Source organism: Callorhinus ursinus, unplaced genomic scaffold (assembly GCF_003265705.2).
Source record: "Callorhinus ursinus isolate GAN/ISIS: 27379988/994484 unplaced genomic scaffold, GSC_fseal_2.0 scaffold12, whole genome shotgun sequence".
Lineage (NCBI taxonomy): Eukaryota > Metazoa > Chordata > Mammalia > Carnivora > Otariidae > Callorhinus > Callorhinus ursinus.
In genome coordinates this window covers 5,395,114-5,414,094 of record NW_027397074.1, presented here as the reverse complement: position 1 = coordinate 5,414,094, position 18,981 = coordinate 5,395,114, and the positions used below count along the sequence as shown (strand labels likewise).

The 18,981-nt window shown below is 40.3% G+C and overlaps 2 protein-coding genes across 5 annotated transcripts in view; one reads left to right on the top strand and one right to left on the bottom strand.

Annotated features, from left to right (window-relative positions):
• Window positions 1–4,268, bottom strand: part of DNAJC2 (DnaJ heat shock protein family (Hsp40) member C2) — a 37,737-nt gene extending 33,469 nt beyond the window's left edge. The window contains exon 1 of one of the 3 annotated variants that reach the window (XM_073898697.1): window positions 4,135–4,268. Coding sequence is in view for 1 of the 3 variants with exons in the window: in XM_025872758.2 (XP_025728543.1) it covers window positions 1,166–1,229 (64 nt within the window). In the remaining 2 variants the exon portion in view is untranslated. Of the gene's footprint in view, window positions 1–1,165; window positions 1,432–4,134 lie in introns of those variants that run through there. The other 2 variants (XM_025872758.2, XM_073898698.1) reach the window with 2 other exon arrangements.
• A 110-nt stretch (window positions 4,269–4,378) lies between these two features.
• PSMC2 (proteasome 26S subunit, ATPase 2) lies at window positions 4,379–18,981 on the top strand. 2 transcript variants are annotated; one of them, XM_025872757.2, is made up of 12 exons: window positions 4,379–4,541; window positions 6,381–6,418; window positions 7,406–7,487; window positions 8,485–8,584; window positions 13,009–13,140; window positions 13,530–13,602; window positions 13,983–14,078; window positions 14,675–14,839; window positions 16,054–16,141; window positions 18,150–18,352; window positions 18,460–18,556; window positions 18,642–18,981. In XM_025872757.2, exons 1-12 carry the CDS (start codon window positions 4,472–4,474, stop codon window positions 18,797–18,799), a joined length of 1,302 nt encoding a protein of 433 aa, XP_025728542.1. In that variant the 5' UTR covers window positions 4,379–4,471; the 3' UTR covers window positions 18,800–18,981. The 2 variants fall into 2 exon arrangements, with proteins under 2 accessions (XP_025728542.1, XP_073754800.1); XM_073898699.1 differs by lacking the exon at window positions 6,381–6,418 and having other exon boundaries at window positions 4,400–4,541.

Here is an 18,981-nt window from a genome sequence, read left to right as displayed (position 1 = left end):
CACATTTTGAAACCACTTTGAAAACCACAAACTGTTGTATCAAAGTAAGGCTTTATCATCAGTCCTGAGCAGCAGAGATAAATCACTGTACATCTAGACTGTATATTAACAATCTGTACATCTGTATATCAACAATCCCCAAAAAGTAGTGAGTCAGGAAAAAAAACTGAACACTTCAATTTTAATTTCATAGTCATACGAATGCAAAAAGTTTTACTGTGTCCAGCAACAAGTAAATCAAATATGTTTCCCCTTGTACCTAATGGCCACAATTTTCTAAAAATACCTGATTTTTCATGCTTTAGTTGGTTTGGGAAATTAAGATCTGTACCATACACAGGAGAGGATTCAAACACTATGTTCAAGAAGGACTAGCTGTGTGGCAGGGATGCAGTTTTTAAGATCACCCTTCAAGCCTTTTCCTTCAGGTGTTAAGATTACACAGACTTCTGTGAGCAGAACGCAACATGGGCCGCGAGATATGCTCAGAATCACATCCGACAACTGTCTCTATGAGTGGTACCGGTAATTAACGTGGATCGCTGAAACTGGAGACTAGGTTTACAATACCCACGACTGTCCTGGGCTATACATTGAAGAAACTACAGCAGCAGGTCAACACTCACTCAATGACTCCTTAAGAAGTCTGTCTACACAAATCTTAGCAGCAGTACTGGCAACGATCTTTTCATACTAAGTATGAGGAGCAGTGTCTGAGTTCTGACATTTAAAAAACAAAGCCGAAGCAAACGCAGAGCGGGAGAAAGGTGTTTAACAGAGCACCAGCAGCAAGGCTTTGTACGACCCAAGGCACGTGGGAGCTCACTGGGGCAGTCTCTTGCCCTAGGCAAGAAGATGCTTACAAGAACCTTTTTACGGTACTAGAGGGTTCGGTCCAGAACTGCTCCGCCCGATCCATGAGTCAGCAGCCGGGAGAGAAAAAGAAACTGTAGGAGCAGAAAGAAGACGCCCCCTCCCTCCTTCCTTTCGGTCTGGGCAACGATAGCTGTATAGCCCGGAGCAGAAAGGCACTGGCGTCACGGCCCCACACGTCCGGGGGCTAGTCGCCAGGGACAAGGGCAGAGCGATTTCGGGGTCGCGCAGGTGGAGGACTGAGGCAAGGGCGGCTAAGGCGGGACGGAGCCGGGGTTGAGTGGGCACGTACCAGAGGTCAGAGCGTGGGTGATGGCGGTGCCCTGGCCGTCCGCAGCGCTCGGCAAGAGCAGCATGATGGCGCCGGGACCAGCCCCGCTGGCTAAGCGGTTCGCGTCCCGGGCGGAGGGCGCTTAGCGTCCCCTCCAGCTCTACCTCTCGGTCCGAGCCTCGCGCCTTGGCTCTACGACGCCCAGGAACCGGCGCATGGAGACGACCAATAACTACTTCCGGGATGGATCTTTCGCGGTGCGGAGGCCAATTCCACCCCCACACACCGCGCCAACGTGTGCGGCAGCCTAGTTCCGCTGCTGACTCAGATCCGGTTGGGGACCGACTCTCACAAAAGAAAGGTTCCTAGACTCCTCAGTTCCCCGGCGAAAAGGATTATTTTTTCTCCAACAGGTGCTACTCGTGGAGCATAATTTTCCGAAGCAGCTCTTACAATGTTTTTATTTTTTTAATTTTATTATATACAATGTTTTTATTTTTAAATTACTACTAGCCCGACCCTAACCGCTGATTTTTCCAGTAGCTCTACTAGCACAAATAAAAAAATGAAAATATATGTACGTATTAGTATTGAGAATTATTGTAGTCTATGTGTACCTATAGAGAATTTTGTACATATATCTGTAATATATTTGCGTTTACCTAATTAATAATGTCAACTACTATTTGTTGCGATATTCTTAATTTACCTGCGTTGTCTCATTTAATCCTCATGACATTTGGAGAAGACCACCTCCTCAGTGTTAAGTTTTATTCCAAGGCCAGCAATCTCTTTACCCTGTTCTAAAAGCATGAAGTTGTTTGTTTCGCCCCCCATGATATTACCAATTACAGGATTCTGGAACTTAGTTGTTTAATGTATAATAAAATCAATTGTACTCCTACTATGATCCCTTCTAGGATTGAGGTCAAACGCAAAAACTAGCAAAAGGAAACCAGTGGATAAAGATTCACCCCTCTCTCCCACCCCTTCCAGCCCTGCAGCAGTATCTGGAATAGGCTGAGAAAAATGAAAGACTTGAAGTTGGAGAATTAGTCTCTATGAATTACATTTTCACTGTAAAATAAGTTGAATGGGCCTCCTATCTACCACATGACAAAACTGTCACTTCAAAATTGACATTTCAAAAAGTTAATTATCTCTCCCTAAACCTCTTCCTGACCCCTTTCTTTATTAATGCAACCACTTGTTAAAACAGGCTTTAAGGCTCAAAGTAACCTGAGTCCACTTTCTTTTCTGACACCTACCCCATCCAGTCTTACAATTACCTCTAAGGTCATATGGGTTGTTTTTTTTTTTAATTGTGGTAAAATACACATAACATGAAATTCACATCCTAAACATTTTTTTAGTGTACAGTTCAGTAGTGTTAAATACATTCATTTTGTTTTGTTTTTTTAAATACTTTTGAAAAAAGATTTTTATTTATTTGAGAGAGAGAGAAAGAGCAGGAAGGTGGGGCAGAGGGAGAGAGAAGCAGGCTCCAGGCTGAGCAGGGAGCCTGATGCCTGGACTCCATCCCAGGACCCTGGGACCGTGACCCTGACCTGAAGGCTGACAACTCAACTGACTGAGCCACCCAGGCACCCCATTCATTTTGTTGTGCAACCAATTGTCAAAACTTTTCATCTTGCAAAACTGAAACTCTATGCCCATTAAATAACAACTCCCCATTTCTACCTCCCCCTAGTCTCTGGCAACCACCATTCTAATTTCTGTCTCTGAGAATTTGACTACTCTAGATACCTCATGTAAGTAGAATCACACACTATTTGTCTTTTGGTGACTAATTACATCACATAACATCTTTACAACTGTATGCATCCGAATTTCTTCCTTTTTAAGGCTGAGTAAGATTTCATGGTTATGTACATTTTACTTACCCATTCATTTGCCTATGGGGTTGCTTTCACCTTTTGGCTATTGGGAACAGTGCTGCTATGAACATGGAGATATAAATTATTTTTTTGAGACCTGGCTTTTGATTCTTTTGAGTATATCCGGAACTGAAATTGCTGGATCATATGGTAATTATATTTTTAATTTTTTGAGGCATTGCCATACTATTTTCCATAGTTATATCATTTTACATCTCACCAACAGTACGGAAGGTTTCCTTTTTCTTCACATCCTCACCAACACCTATTTTCTTCCTCCTCACGCCCTTTTTTTGATAGTAGCCATTCTAATGGGTGTAAGGCAGTATCTCCCGGTTTTGATTTGCATTTCCCCAATGGCTAGTGTTGTTGAGTATCTTTTGCGTGCGCTTGCTGCCCATTTGTATATCTTCTTTGGAGAGATTGCATATTCAAATCCATTGCCCATTTTTCGTTATTTTTTTTTTCAAGATTTTATTTACTTATTTGAGAGAGCGAGTTGGCAGAGCCTGAAGAGGGGCTCCATGCGGGGCTCGATCTCAAGAGCCTGAGATCGTGACGTGAACCAAAATCAAGAATCAGACCTCTGCTCAACCAACTTAGCCACCCAGGCGCCCCCACTGCCCATTTTTTAAAATGGGGCCGTTTTCCTCCAGTCGTAGTTCTTCATATATTCGAGATTATTAATCCGTTATCGGATTTATGACATGCAAATACTTTCTCCCACCCTGCAGGTTACGTTTTCACTCTATTCACTGCCAGGCTTTTCATTTCTAAATTTGCAGTTGTTTCCTAACTATTCATTTCTGTTCATCACCTAAACTAATTTCTTTCAAACCTGCTCTTTTCCCCAACTCCGCCGTACCTGAGGATGGTTCCCACCACTCTTCTTTGCCAGGAGGTTCGAAAATTGAAACTGTTTATCTCATCTCACGCTGACATCAAATTAATGAACACCTTCTATTTACCTCCCTCTATTTGTAGATCTAGCTACTACGTACTGCGTATTTAATACCCCGGATACTTTGAAACTGTTATTTACTGTCTCGACAATGCTATGAGATAAAGGATAAACTAGGGTACAGTAGTTACCCGAGAGTGCACAGGGAAGATATGACTAAATAAGGATTTAAACTCAGCGACGTAGCCAGGGTGGGTTTCAGAATCCGTTGCTCAGGGCAAGTCTCCCCGGTGAGGCGCCAGGGCCGACCCACGTTCGGTTCCCACCGGGAATCCCTCGCACTCCGCGTAACTGCGAGGAGAACGTCAGCACGGGGGCCCCGGCCCTCCCTTCCGGTTCTCGTGCGCAGACCAAACGGGTCCGCAGAGCTCGGCTTACTTCCGGCGAGGAAAGGAAAGAGCGGCACCACCGGAAGCGACAGAGGTGCTGTGTAATCAGTAAGGTGTTGAGGCACTCGGAGCATCTAAAATGCCGGATTACCTCGGTGCCGATCAGCGGAAAACCAAAGAGGATGAGAAGGACGACAAGCCCATCCGAGGTCAGTTGACATAGGCTGGCGGTCCGGGCCGGAGCAGAACCAGGCTTGGCCCCGGAGGGGAGGCTGGATTCCCTGCTCGCCACTCGGCGCTGTGTCCCTTTTGTGCCCCTGATGATTTAGTGGGTGGCGGCAGCCGGTTTAGCCTGCCTGCCTTCTCTCTGCCCCTCGTGCTGCGCCAAGTTCTCTGTTCATGTCCCGCCGATCGAGGTGTTTGTTCATACTCAGCTGTCAGGTCTTCTTGAGGAAGTCACGCACCCTGCTTGGCCTGGCCGGCCTTGAAAAGTGTCCCCGCCTGGCGGTGCCTGGTCACCTGGATCCTCTTTCCTGTCCCTCCTCCCCTTCTAGTGGGACGGCTTGGTGCTATCCCTGTGTAACCGGGATCCTGAGACGTAGTTTTATTAAAACACACACACACACACACACACACACACACACACACACACACACACAACATTCCTTTGGTTAATTTATTCATATGGTTCAAAACACTAAAATCATAAAAAAAGATACATTGAAAGGTGTCTCACCCTTGACCCCAGCCATCCATTATCCACCGAGGCAACTCGTGTTGCCATTTCGCCTTATCTTTCTAGACATTTTCTGTGCATGAACAAGCGTTTATCTATTTTTACATAAACGGAGCATATTGTACATCTTGCTTTTTTCCCATCTTCATGTGTCTTAGGGATAAGTTCATATCGTTATATAAAGGGTCCGTGCTGTGTGCCTGTCTGCATCTGCATAGTATCCCACTTTATTGGGGGAGCAGTAATATATATAATTAATCCTTACTGATGCACATTTAGATTTCTTCCAATCTGATCGCCATTCTAGAGCAACGAATAACCTTGTTCCTATAACTTATCCCAGGCACAAACACAAGCTGTAGGATGAATTTTAGAAACAGAGTTGTAATTTTGATAATGTGAAATTACTCTCTGTAGAGACTATACCACTTGACACTTCTACCCACAGTGCAGGAGATAATGCACACCCAGTTTACCTTTCTTCCCCTTTTAGTCTCATCTTTATGCTGTTTTCTTCTTTGGTTCCTTACAGACTATTTAAAAAACATTTTTGCATTGTTTTTTTTTTCCTTTCTTTTCTCTTATTCTTCCCTTCCTAAACAACTTCACCCTCTCCTAGCAACTGTTTTCTTTTCCATTTCGACCTCCCTGCCAAAGAAAGAAATATTCTCTCTACTTTGATCCCACACTCTACTCTTTGCCTTGGAAGTATTTTAGGATACAGCTTAGAGCTACTCAGGCACCTGGTGGAGAACTTAAAGAGATTTAACATTTCATCCGTGTATTTCTCTGGGTGGGTTATCATTCTGCAAATGTATTATTAAATTTATCCCTTGCATATATATATGATTAATGTGTATAGAATTTTATGTGCTTCTTCATCCATATCTAATTTGGTCTTTATAACAACATTGTGAGAGTAAGATGAGTTATCTCTGTTTTTGAGATGACAAAACTGATGCTTTAGATTAAGTGGTTTTTCCAACATTACTTAGCAAATGCATGACTTGCTGGGACTTTGCTAGTGCCCAGGTTGTTCTGATTCTCAAACTGTCTTTGGGCTCCCTGTTCTTTTTGTGTCACAGGACTTTGAGACTCTTCAGCATTTATGTTATACAGTTGGTAAACATCTGCCTACACCCAGTTAGATAAAAGTTCCTTGAGTCCAGGAACTTTTTGTTCGTTCTGTTTATATCATTACATCTTTGCATAATTTTTCTCACTCAATAAATGCAATTTAAATTGAACAGAAAAGAATTGCTAGCTCTAGTTTTCTCTTTTTGAATCTAATATGTTATCTTTCTTATTTTAGCTCTGGATGAGGGGGATATTGCCTTGCTGAAAACTTATGTAAGTTTTTTCAGTGTCTACCAAATACAGATGTTTTATGTTGAAATAAGAACTACTGTTGGTATTATCCTTCCAAAATAATTAAGAAGAGAATGTCTAGGGTGCCTGGGTGGCTCAGTTGGTTAGGCGACTGCCTTCAGCTCAGGTCATGATCCCGGAGTCCTGGGATCGAGTCCCACATCGGGCTCCCCGCTCAGCGGGGAGTCTGCTTCTCCCTCTGACCCTCTTCCCTCTCGTGCTCTCTATCTCTCATTCTCTCTCTCTCAAATAAATAAATAAAATCTTAAAAAAAAAAAAGAATGTCTAGCAGTTTATAGTAATCCTCACTGAAAAAAGTTAACGTACCACAGTTTCTCTCTAGATTAGATCAGAGAGTAAATATTCAGCATGTCAAAGCTGGTACTTTTTTGGGCGCCTGGGTGGCTCAGTTGGTTAAGCGACTGCCTTCAGCTCAGGTCATGATCCTGGAGTCCCTGGATCAAGTCCTGCATCGGGCTCCCTGCTCAGCGGGGAGTCTGCTTCTCCCTCTGACCCTCCCCCCCCATGTGCTTTCTCTCTCTCTCATTCTCTCTCTCAAATAAATAAATAAAGTCTTTAAAAAAAAAAAAGCTGGTACTTTTTTTTTTATACTATTTGTAATTAAGTGTGGTACTATATTGAAAGATACTTGAAATAATTTACACAAATGTGTACTATATTTAAAATGTATGTAACTGAATTAGAAATGAAAAGTTTTAATGCATAGAAATGGGCTTCTTTTGGTTAATTTCAGGTATGATTTTCATTGGTTAGCTTCCATAATGATGTATTGTTTGGGGGGAAAATACTGGTTTAGGAATAGTTCTGAAAGATAATGCTTTCTACTTCCATTTCACAAGCTTTGGGTCAATAATAGCTATTAACATTGTAACTGTTAAAGTTTCTGTCTGCAGTTTAATGAATTGTTGATGTCTTAATGTTCTAATTAAAGTGATCTTTATCTCCTAGGGTCAAAGCACTTATTCTAGGCAGATAAAGCAGGTTGAAGATGACATTCAGCAACTTCTCAAGAAAATTAATGAGCTCACTGGTATATATTTCTTTATTCTTGTCTCCTCTCTTTAAATGTCATGGGTTAATTATATCAAAAGAATTTAACTACAAGACTTCCTCTTTCACGAATTACAGATTAAAAAAATTATTATCCTATCTGTTAAGAAATTAGATCTCCTTCGCTCTCAAATAAATAAATAAAATCTAGGGGCGCTGGGTGGCTCAGATGGTTAAGCGTCTGCCTTTGGCTCAGGTCATGATCCCAGGGTCCTGGGATTGAGGTCCGCTTCTGGCTCCTGGCTCGGCGGGGAGCCTGCTTCTCCCTCTCCCTCTGCCTCTCCCCCTGCTCATGCTCTCGTTCTCTCTGTGTCTCTGTGTCTCGAGTGAATAAATAAAACCTTTAATAAATAAATAAAATCTAAATTAAAAAAAAGAAATTAGATCTCCTTATCTAATAATCTTTCACTTCCTTTTACAACCAAGTCCAGTGCTTAAGCAGTTAAGCAACATCATCCTTTAAGCAAATGTTCTGTTGGTCAGAGCCAAGTTCAATAAACATTTCTAATAAACAAGTAAAAATTTCTTAGTGAATAAAAATGTGGTCTCCCATGGTATTACTTGAAGTAAGTGGGCTATTGTCTAGTAGTTGGAAACTTTTCTTCTCAGTAATTTGAGTGGTGAAGTTTTACAGTATTTGACCTGCACAAATTTGTGAAATATGGTGTTGAATTTTGGCTTGTAATTACTTTAGGGCAGCGGTTTTCAAATGGGGTGATTTTGCCCCAGTGCCCCCATCCCCCAGGACATTTGGCAGTGACTAGAGATACTCTTGATGCTTATGACTTGAGGGGGAGGTGGTGCTGGTGGCATCTCGTGGCTAACGGCCAGGGATGCTGCCTACTACACGAAAATGCACAGGACACCCCCTACAACAAATTATGCCATCCAAAATGTCAGTAGTGCTGAGCTTGAGAACGTCTGCTTGTGGGTGATACATTACATTTCTGTGAATTTTGTTCTCTTTCTTTATGTAGGTATTAAAGAATCTGATACTGGCCTGGCCCCACCAGCACTCTGGGATTTGGCTGCAGACAAGCAAACACTGCAGAGTGAACAGCCTTTACAGGTTGCGAGGTATGCATAGAACTCTGGAAATTTATTTTTATGTGTACTTTTAAGCACTTTTTAGAATCTAGGGTATACTCAATAGTTCATAAAAATTTTTTATTCCTAATTCGAAGTAAACAAAGCTTTTTACAGAAGTATCTGGGATTAAATTTTATGACTTCAACAATTATTCAAGAAGTAGGTGAAGACATAATCGTATAAAAAAAATCAGAAGATCCAAATGGTACAAAAAAGATCAGGTGAAGAAAGGGAAACCTTCCTTCGCATCTTTGCTGTCCCCTTCCTCAGCTGCAACTGAAAATGGTTTGGTCCTCTTGGTCCACCTGTGTGTCTTTATGTATATATTTGCATGCAAACAAACATATCCTGGGGTTTTTTTTTTTTTTTTTTTTTTTAGTACTTCCTTTTTCTTTCTCATGCTGTAGATTCTGGTTTATTTACAATTTTGTTACTGTACATGATGCTACACTGAATTTTGATGTTATATATTTCTCTGTGTGTGTACACTTCTGTAGTATAGCTTACTAGCAGTGCATTTGGGAGGTCAAAGGCATTTACAGTTTTGAAAATCTGGAAAAAGGTGGTTTGACCGGTTTACACTCCTCAGCATGAGGCTTTGAAGTGAATACCTGTTTTCCTGATGAGTATAAGATACGTGATCATCTATTTTTACACTTTTACCATTTGGGGGGAAAAACATCTCATTTTAATTTGCATTATGCTGATTACTAGTATGACAGCTTCTTATACTTACTAAACATTTGCATTTCTGTGTCCATTCATGTTTTGTTCTGTTGGGTGGTTTTTGTGAATTTTTAGGAGGACTTTATATATTGTGCATATTAATCTTTTCTTTAGTATGCTACAAATACTCTGTCACTTGACTTAACTTCTTGGTACCTTTTGTTGTACTAATGTTTAAAATTTTTAGGAGGTTAATAAAATACATAAATGCTTTCACTATACCTTTTGGGTTTGATTGTTGCTCAAGAAGGCTTAGCTCAATCCAAGATTATATTCTCCTGTATTGTATTCTAATAGTTGAAAATTTTGTTTCAGTTTTAATCTCTTTACTACAGCTTATTTTACTACAGATTATTTTTCCTTTCCTCTTTTCCTTCCTCCCTCCCTCCCTCTTTTCGGTCTCTCCTTCTTTCCATTTATTGGTTTATTTTTCAGTTTTATCATGGTTTTAAAGAGTTAAATAATTCTAGGACAATAGTTGTCTTTCCCTATTTCTCTTCCCTAGAGACACCTATTTTCAAAATTTTTAACTGGTTCTTTGGTTTCTGCCTTCATGATTCTTATGGACATAATTCTTGTATATTGTAGATTGCATCTTGTTTTTTTAGTTTTAGTATTATCTGTTGGCTTGAGGATTTTGTTTCGTTTCCTCTGCCTTCATCCCCAAGACATACCTTTCCTATCCCTACATCCTCCTAATGTAATTACAGTAAAATTTTGGTTGGATTAGTAGTCATTGATTTCCTAACTGTGGCTAAGTAGTGCTGTTCACAAAGAGGCAAGTAGCAAATGGTGATTACTTTTTCTTTCTCGTACCATTTTTTGTTTTCCTTGTCATAATTGTCTTGTTTTCTCATTTGCCCGGTTTTCTCTGTATATAAAAACTCAACCCTCCAGTTTTTCCTGACTGTGTAAATAGCTCTTCAGATGCATTAGGTCCATCAGGTTTTTTCTCACGTATACCTCAGGTGCACTGTGCCACAGGTCCTCTCGGGTCCATTCTCCTAAAGAAGTCTTTCCCAGCACTGCCTACCTGCTTCAGTTTGCACTGTGGCCCTTTGCACCTGCTAAATCACAACCATCCTGTGACCTCTGACCCTGCAGGTTCCCTTGGCCTCTCTCCTGGTGCTTGCGTACCATGAGTTTCTCTTGTTGGTTTACTTACACCCGCATTAGGTGTAAGTATTAGCTCTCTGGTAGCTTCCTGAAAGAAGTGAGTTGGGAGGCAATATTTTGAGACCATGTATGTCTGAAAATGTCTTGGTATAAAGTTCCTTCTTCAGAATTTTGAAGGCAGCATTCCATGGTCTTCCACCTCCCAGGGTTGTTGGTCCGAAGCTCTTCTGATTCCCAGTCCTGTATCTGTGACCTGTTTCTCATCTGAAAGTTGTAGGGTCTCCTCGTTCTCACGATTCTGAGATTGTAGGGTCTCCTCGTTCTCACGATTCTGAGATTTCATGATGACATGCCTCAGTATTGGGGAATTTTCACCCACGGTGCTGGGCTCTCATGGCCTTCACTGTGGCAGTTTTTCTTGAAATTATTTGTTAATAATTTCTTTCTGTTTTCTTGGTCCTCTTTTCCAGGCTTGTATTACTTGGATCTTGGGCCTCCTGGATATCTCTGCTAATATGCTATTCTTTCCCGTGTGGGGTTTTGTTTTGTTTTGTTTTGGTCTTTTTGCTCTACTTTTTGTGAGATTTTTCTTAACGTTAAGTTCTTTTATTGATTTTTGTTCCTGTCTGTAAAGTTTCTCTTCTCAAGCTTTTAATTTCTAAGAGCTCTTTATTCTTCCGATATATGTGTTTTGTTGTTTTTTTTTTGAATGCCCTTTTTTTTTTTAAGATTTTATTTATTTGACAGAGAGGGAGATAGCGAGAGTAGGAACACAAGCAGGGGGAGTGGGAGAGGGAGAAGCAGGCTTCCTGTGGAGCAGGAGCCTGATGTGGGGCTTGATCCCAGGACCCTGGGATCATTACCCGAGCTGAAGGCAGACGCTTAAGGACTGAACCACCCAGGCGCCCCGAATGTCCTCTATTTTCGAATCATGGTTGTACTATGTTCTCATCTCTAAGGAAATTAATGATAACTGCAAGGTTTCTACTTCATCCGAGATGCTTTTTTTCCCTTCACTTGTTTGGTGTCCCATCTTTTATGCTAGATGTCTGGTAAATCGTACTTTGGTTTTAGTTGGAGACTTAAGAGCTGAGAGAAACTCCGCTTGATTCTGGAAGTTGACGTCCTTACATATGTATATATACTTTTTCAGCTTTAGATTTACAAAATCCTTATTTGTGCAGACAGTGTTGACATGGTTTGTCAGAGAAAGTAGTAATAGGTACTTTCTATGTAATCCTCCCTGGTAGACCTTGGCTGGTAACAGAAAACAGTCCTGTCACACAGTTATGCTGTGGGGATAAAGGATTCGTTTTTTTTTTTTTTAAGATTTTATTTATTTGAGAGAGACACAGAAACAGGGAGAGAGCACGAATGGGGAGAGGGAGAAGCAGGCTTCCCACTGAGCAGGGAGCCCGATGCAGGATTCGATCCCAGGACCCTGGGATCATGAGCTGAGCTGAAAGCAGACACTTAACCAACTGAGCCACCCAGGTGCCCTGGGGACAAAGCATTCTTGAGTTTACTTTGGGCTCTACCTTTATGTACGCTCCAGACTATTTTGTATTTCCCCATATAATTGCTACAACTTATGACATGGATTTTTTCTAAAGTGGGTTCTGTTCTTTGTTTCCTTCCATCAAAGAGTAAAGGCGGTGGACTACTTTTGACTGTGATGTACATGGTATTACAAATTTGCCTTCACCATGTCACACAGAAAAAGAATACATTTGAGTTAAGAATAGCAACAATGATAAACATGGATTTGAAGTATAAACTCAGGAAAGAATGTAAATACATTTATTACTTAAGTTGATGTAAGACAAGATGAGCATCTTCCTAAAGGGAATATAAAAAGGAGAGTAACTTAAGATACAGAGGAGTATCACTAATGAATGTAGTTAAGAAAATCAAGAGTTTGGGGCGCCTGGGTGGCTCAGCCAGTTAAGCGTCTGCCTTTGGCTCAGGTCCTGATCCTGGGGTGCTGGGATCGAGCCCTGCATCGGGCTCTCTGCTCAGCTTCTCCTCTCCCTGCTCATGTTCTTTCTCCCTGTCTCTGTGTGTCTCTCAAATAAATAAATAAAATCTTAAAAAAAAAATCAAGAAATTAGAGAACTCCTTACTGATGAAATATTTGGGTGTAACTTTCTAGGGGAATGTATTTTTTTTTTTAAAGATTTTATTTATTCGAGAGAGACACAGCGAGAGAGGGAACACAAGCAGGGGGAGTGGGAGAGGGAGAAGCAGGCTTCCCACCGAGCAGGGAGCCTGATGCGGGGTTCGATCCCAGGACCCCGGGATCATGACCTGAGCCAAAGGCAGACGCTTAACGACTGAGCCACCCAGGCGCCCCATAGGGGAATGTATCTTTTGAAAATTTTACAGCTTAGCTAATTTGAGTGGACCCTTGGGTTTCTATAGTAAAGGATCTTTGGCAGTGATCTAATTTCTGCAGTTCTAGTTTATACCTGCTCATTAGTATACTGCTTGCCCAGGAGAGAATCCAGTTACTTGAATTCATTATTAGTGGTTTAGTTTCCTTACTCTAACCAAGCCTTTTGCTGTGTTAGGTGTACGAAGATAATCAATGCTGATTCGGAGGACCCGAAGTACATTATCAATGTGAAGCAGTTTGCCAAGTTTGTGGTGGACCTCAGTGATCAGGTAGCACCTACTGACATTGAAGAAGGGATGAGAGTTGGGTAAGACTCCATTTTACAGTAAATACTTCTCTTTCATTAAAGATACCATGTCACATTCACATCCTTGGCTTTCTTTGGAATGAATGAACTGGGTGCCGTAGAATAACGAAGAAATACTCTGTAGTAGAGTAGTACAGTTGAACATCCTTTCTTCTACATCTGCTTCTTTCTCCTACCCCACTAGGGCTTTTTGTGAATGGCTTTACATGTCATACTCAAGTGCAGGATTTGAGAGTTGAGTTTGACGGTCTATTTAAGGTAACATGGTATGAGTGGAGAAAGCACTGGCTCTAGCATAGTTAGGATTAAGTAAGTTAAGGTATATTCAACACATGATAATTAGTACATTTTTTGAATGTGTTGAGTGAGGATCTTTTTTATCTCCGTAGGGTGGACAGAAATAAGTATCAGATTCACATTCCGCTGCCTCCCAAGATTGACCCAACAGTTACCATGATGCAGGTAAGAAAATATGGGAGGGAAAAGGAATGGCATGACTTTGAATACAGTTGCATCCATCTCACAGAATTTTGAAACTTTGACTTGTAAACTATCACTATGTGGGCGTATACTGAAGAATTACAAAAACGTTCTGAACAATTTTTCAGATGAGAACGTTTTTATCAGTCTTACTGGTTTGTCTCTTTCACTTAGTGTCATAGCAAGTAGTATTGCAAGTGGTTCTAGGACACTGGACAGTGTCTTCCATTTTTATGGAATTCTTACTTGCTGTGAGTCTGATTTTTCTTTTAGGGTATTGGGTTTGCTCTACTGGATAGAACATTTGAACTCGTATTCAAAAGCCTGTGGCTATCTGTTACACATTTTCATCCTTCTTTTAGGTGGAAGAAAAACCTGATGTCACATACAGTGATGTGGGTGGCTGTAAGGAACAGATTGAAAAACTTCGAGAAGTAGTAGAAACCCCATTACTTCATGTAAGTGGCTGAGTCTGTGCACTAGTTATCTGTTATTAGATAGCTTTACAAATTTTATATTTTCTTTAGTGAAAACTTCTGAGGGGGTAGAGGATAGAGGTGTGGTGGGTTGGTACGTTCCAGGAGAGAAGAGGAAGCAAAGGATTGATCGGTCAGACCTAGTCAAAACCAGATCTGCTCTCTGGAGTGACAGAGGCTGACGTATAACCTTCAGCAATATGGTAAATGTGTTACAAGTTACTGTAGAAGAAACCACATGTTTTAATGATACCAAGAGGATGTCGGCTTAAATTGAGTCAAATTAAGCTTGGGAGGATAATGGAAAACTAGGATAATACTTTTGTTTTTTAAAACACTATGATTTTTTTAAATCAGTGGGAAAATGTTTTGTTAAGCCTGGATAAGAGAATCACCTTTAAAAGCCATTCAGTATTACGTGTCTTAGAATAAGCAAAAGTCTTACTTAGATCAAGTATGTAGGTTGTGCACTTAATAATTTTGGTTTAAATATCATGATACTACAGATATGATACCGAAATAGTTCTGTGTTTATCACACAGAAGTGATAAGTGTAAAAATCATGTCTCCCACCACAGCCAGAGAGGTTTGTTAACCTTGGCATTGAGCCTCCCAAGGGTGTGCTGCTCTTTGGTCCACCGGGTACAGGCAAGACCCTCTGTGCTCGGGCAGTTGCCAACAGGACTGACGCTTGCTTCATTCGAGTTATTGGATCTGAACTTGTACAGAAGTATGTCGGTGAGGTAAAGTACATTGATCAGAATCAAATAATATGTAGCCCTGTGAAAGCAGTTCCATGTTGAAGGATTCAGACTTGAAATTTCTTGACTGATGGATTGTAATTAGTAGTTCAGAAGCCACCAGCCTTCCCTTGGTCACTGGAAACAAACAACTGCCTGCAACTTTTAATCATTATGCTCCCTTTTCAAAAGGATGAGCTTTTCTACAGATTTGGTTTCTAAGACCCCGGAAATACAGTGAATGCATTCAAAAGTGTACTTTCATTTCAAGGGCAGCGTTTCATATTCTATTGAGAAAGAGAACATAATCGTCTGTATATGTGCGAGGGTATATACACATGCACGCACGTATACATTTGATGTATTTTTTCATTAGAGTTAAGTCTAGGGCTGTGTATATCAATCTGAAACATTAATGATTAGTATACTTTTTTTTTAATTTAAAGATTTTATTTATTTGACAGAGAGAGACACAGTGAGAGAGGGAACACAAGCAGGGGGAGTGGGAGAGGGAGAAGCAGGCTTCCCGCAGAGCAGGGAGCCCGATGCGGGGCTCGATCCCAGGATCCTGGGATTGTGGCCCGAGCCGAAGGCAGACGCTTAACGACTGAGCCACCCAGGCGCCCCAATGATTAGTATACTTAGAAAAAGACTTAGTAAAGGAGCTGCATGAGTTAAAATATACTTCTATTCCTTGATCAAAACTTAAAAAGCAGGGGTGCCTAAGGTGGCTCAGTCGGTTAAGCATCTGCCTTCTGCTCGGGTCATGATCCCAAGGTCCTGGGATCGAGCCCCGCATCGGGCTCCTTGCTCAGTGGGGAGCCTGCTTCTCTCTCTGCCGCCCCCCCGCTTGTTCTCTCAAATAAATAAATAAAATCTTTAAGAAAAAAAAAATTACAAAGCAAAATCAGTGATCAGAAATGCCAAGTGATAAATCAGATGCTTTCTTTCATTTCCTCAATTTTAACTGATTGAAAATGGTGCCTTTATTCAAGTGTTCATTTGACCTCTTCAGGTTTTGAAGTATTGGCTATTTAATAGATATAGCATTGTGAAATTAATACTGTTTTGAGGCTGAGATTGATGGAATAGGTAACAAACTTCAGTTTTTTTGAAAAAGCTTTAGGTATTATTAATACTTGAGAATACTGTTAGGAATAGTGAAAATTTTGTTTAAAAAATGTTTTAAACCAACTCTGAATTATTTTTCTCATTAGGGGGCTCGAATGGTTCGTGAGCTCTTTGAAATGGCCAGAACAAAAAAAGCCTGCCTTATCTTCTTTGATGAAATTGATGCTATTGGAGGTATGAGTGGTATTTTAGAGAACTACTTTAGGATTGGTTTTTTTTTTTCCTTAAGATTTTGATTTTTATTTCTCTTCAATTTTTTTCCATTGTTCAGTGATTTTTTTTATATTATATTATTTTTATTTTTTATTATTGGTTTTCATGAGCCTTCTAAAGTAATATGTGTAGAGTTCTCTTGATATGTTAATCTTGTACAAAATTCTAATTCCGGCTCTTCTTCCTATGAGCTCTGGCATGTCTGAGCTACAGATCTAATAAACAATAGAGATACATTGTAAAGGAAAAAAAATATTATAGAGCATTGCTATTTCTCAAAGTCTTTATCTTTGTACTTTCCTAATTTCATTCACATGGCACATGTTTTCACACTTTAACAACTCCTAACTTGGGGTATAGCTTCACTTGATGTAATAAGAAAGCATTGGGGCATAATTTAGTTGGTGGTGGTTTTTCATAAAGTATACATAAAATGATGTTATTGTTGGCTTCATAGATTTGATGAAATACAGTATTAGCTGTGCGATCTAGACAGGTTATTCCAACTCTGAGCCTCTGTTTGCTTACCTTATAAAGGGAATGATAATTCCTGCCTTGTTTATTTCATGGGTTTTTGAGAGATTTAAAGTAAATCATAAGGGTGTTTGGGGGGCTTAGTTGGTTAAGTATCCAACTCTTGATCTCAGTTCAGGTCTTGATAACAGGGTTGTGAGTTCAAGCCTCACATTGGGCTCCACGCTGGGGTAGAGCCTACCTAAAAAAAAAAAGTTAAGTAATAAATGAGATAGACCTTGAAAACGCAACTGTTCTGTAGGCCTGGACTATTGTAACAGTTTATGAGAGTAATAATTCATTTATTTTTAGGAGAGGGGAAGGGCAGAGGGAGAGGGAGACTGACACAGGGCTCAGTATCACAACCCTGAGATCATGACCTGAGCTGAAATCAAGAGTTGGACGCTCAACTGACTGAGCCACCCAGGCGCCCCGGGAGTAATAATTCTTAATAGCTCAAGAGAAGTCATATGTTCAGATAGTTATTTAATGAACTTCGTGGCAAAAATGACTTGAAAACATAGTGCACCCCGTAATGCTCTTTGGGGACTGCAGTTAGGTTACCTAGGGTCTTGTTTTTAGACTGGATGGGTGTTGTTGGGTTTGGACATTCTGTGGTTAATGTCTTGGAGGGACATAATGTGTGACCACAGTGTATCGGTGTAGTGTTGTGACTCTAAAGTTATTTGTATGGTATCTTTGGAATAAGCCTTATGATGACGTCAGGTTGCTCTGAAGCTGTGGCTTCCAAAGTACACTGTGTATAAAGTAGTATTAGGGTACAAGAAGACAATCTAGAATTTTTCTTTGTATTTTTAATCTCACTTAAAAAATTTTCCGATTTTTTTTTTAATGTACATAATACATCAATATAATCATATGTATTTATACAACTTAAAAGTGAAAAATAGATGTTTGGAGACCTTTTTTTTTTTTTTTTGCTATTTTGGTTGAAATGAGAGATTGACATTAAGCTAGAATATTCTAATACATCTAAATTAGTGTGATAGTAAGCTGTTACAGTTCTACTGTATTATGGATTTAGCCATATTTTTAAGGAAAGTTTTTGAGAAACTTCGAGGAATATGACTGTTTCTTAACGTACAGACACCACTGTAGCACTCAAGTCCGCATGTATTACTGTTTCCTAGTCCAGATGTATATTGTGCTAAAAATGGAGGTGTTCTTGAGCGATTTAAAAAACAAAATTCCTAAAAGAGGTTTAAAAAGAATACTTTAACGGAGCCTTTGTTAAATAAATCTGTGATGAGTCCTTTTGAAAGATTCACTTTCTAATCAGTTTTGTGTAAAGGAGGCTGTTTTTAGAGAGTGTGCCTCACAAGGAGATGCCCGCTTGCGCTGGAGCACCTGACTTGAGCGGAGATGGTACTTCGAGTTACTCATCGTGTGCTCCTGAGTGGACGTGAAGAGCTTATTTTTCCTTTTGTCTTCTCAGGGGCTCGTTTTGATGATGGTGCTGGAGGAGACAATGAAGTGCAGAGAACGATGCTGGAACTGATCAATCAGCTGGACGGTTTTGATCCTCGAGGTAACATTAAAGTGCTGATGGCCACTAACAGACCTGATACTTTGGATCCAGCACTGATGAGGCCAGGGAGATTGGACAGAAAGATTGAATTTAGCTTACCTGATCTAGAGGTAAGAAAATCATTTCATTTTAGAGAGGTCAAGAATCCCTTCGCTTGAAATTTTTTCTTCCCATGATGTTTTTCTATTTTAATATTTATCAATTCCCCCATTTTTAGGGTCGGACTCACATTTTTAAGATTCATGCTCGTTCAATGAGTGTTGAAAGAGATATCAGATTTGAGTTGTTAGCACGACTGTGTCCAAATAGCACTGGTAGGTTGAAAGGTCTTGTTTATTGTATTTGCTGGTCTGTCTTTTCAGGCTGCTTTAATAAGCCTGTTTTCTTTTTGTTTGAAAGGTGCTGAGATTAGAAGCGTCTGCACAGAAGCTGGTATGTTTGCCATCAGAGCACGGCGAAAAATTGCTACTGAAAAGGATTTCTTGGAGGCTGTAAATAAGGTCATTAAGTCTTATGCCAAATTCAGTGCTACTCCCCGCTATATGACATACAACTGATCCCCGAAGGCTTTCATGAAAACACCTCTTTTCATTGGAATCCTAACTTTATTAAATAGACTTGTTAATAACCATTACACACACAAAAATAAAGCATTTCAAAATTGTATGTTTTCTTCAGATGTCTATTCTCTGTAGTACAATAAAAGGTGATATCTAATGTCATCAGGCAGAAAAGCTTA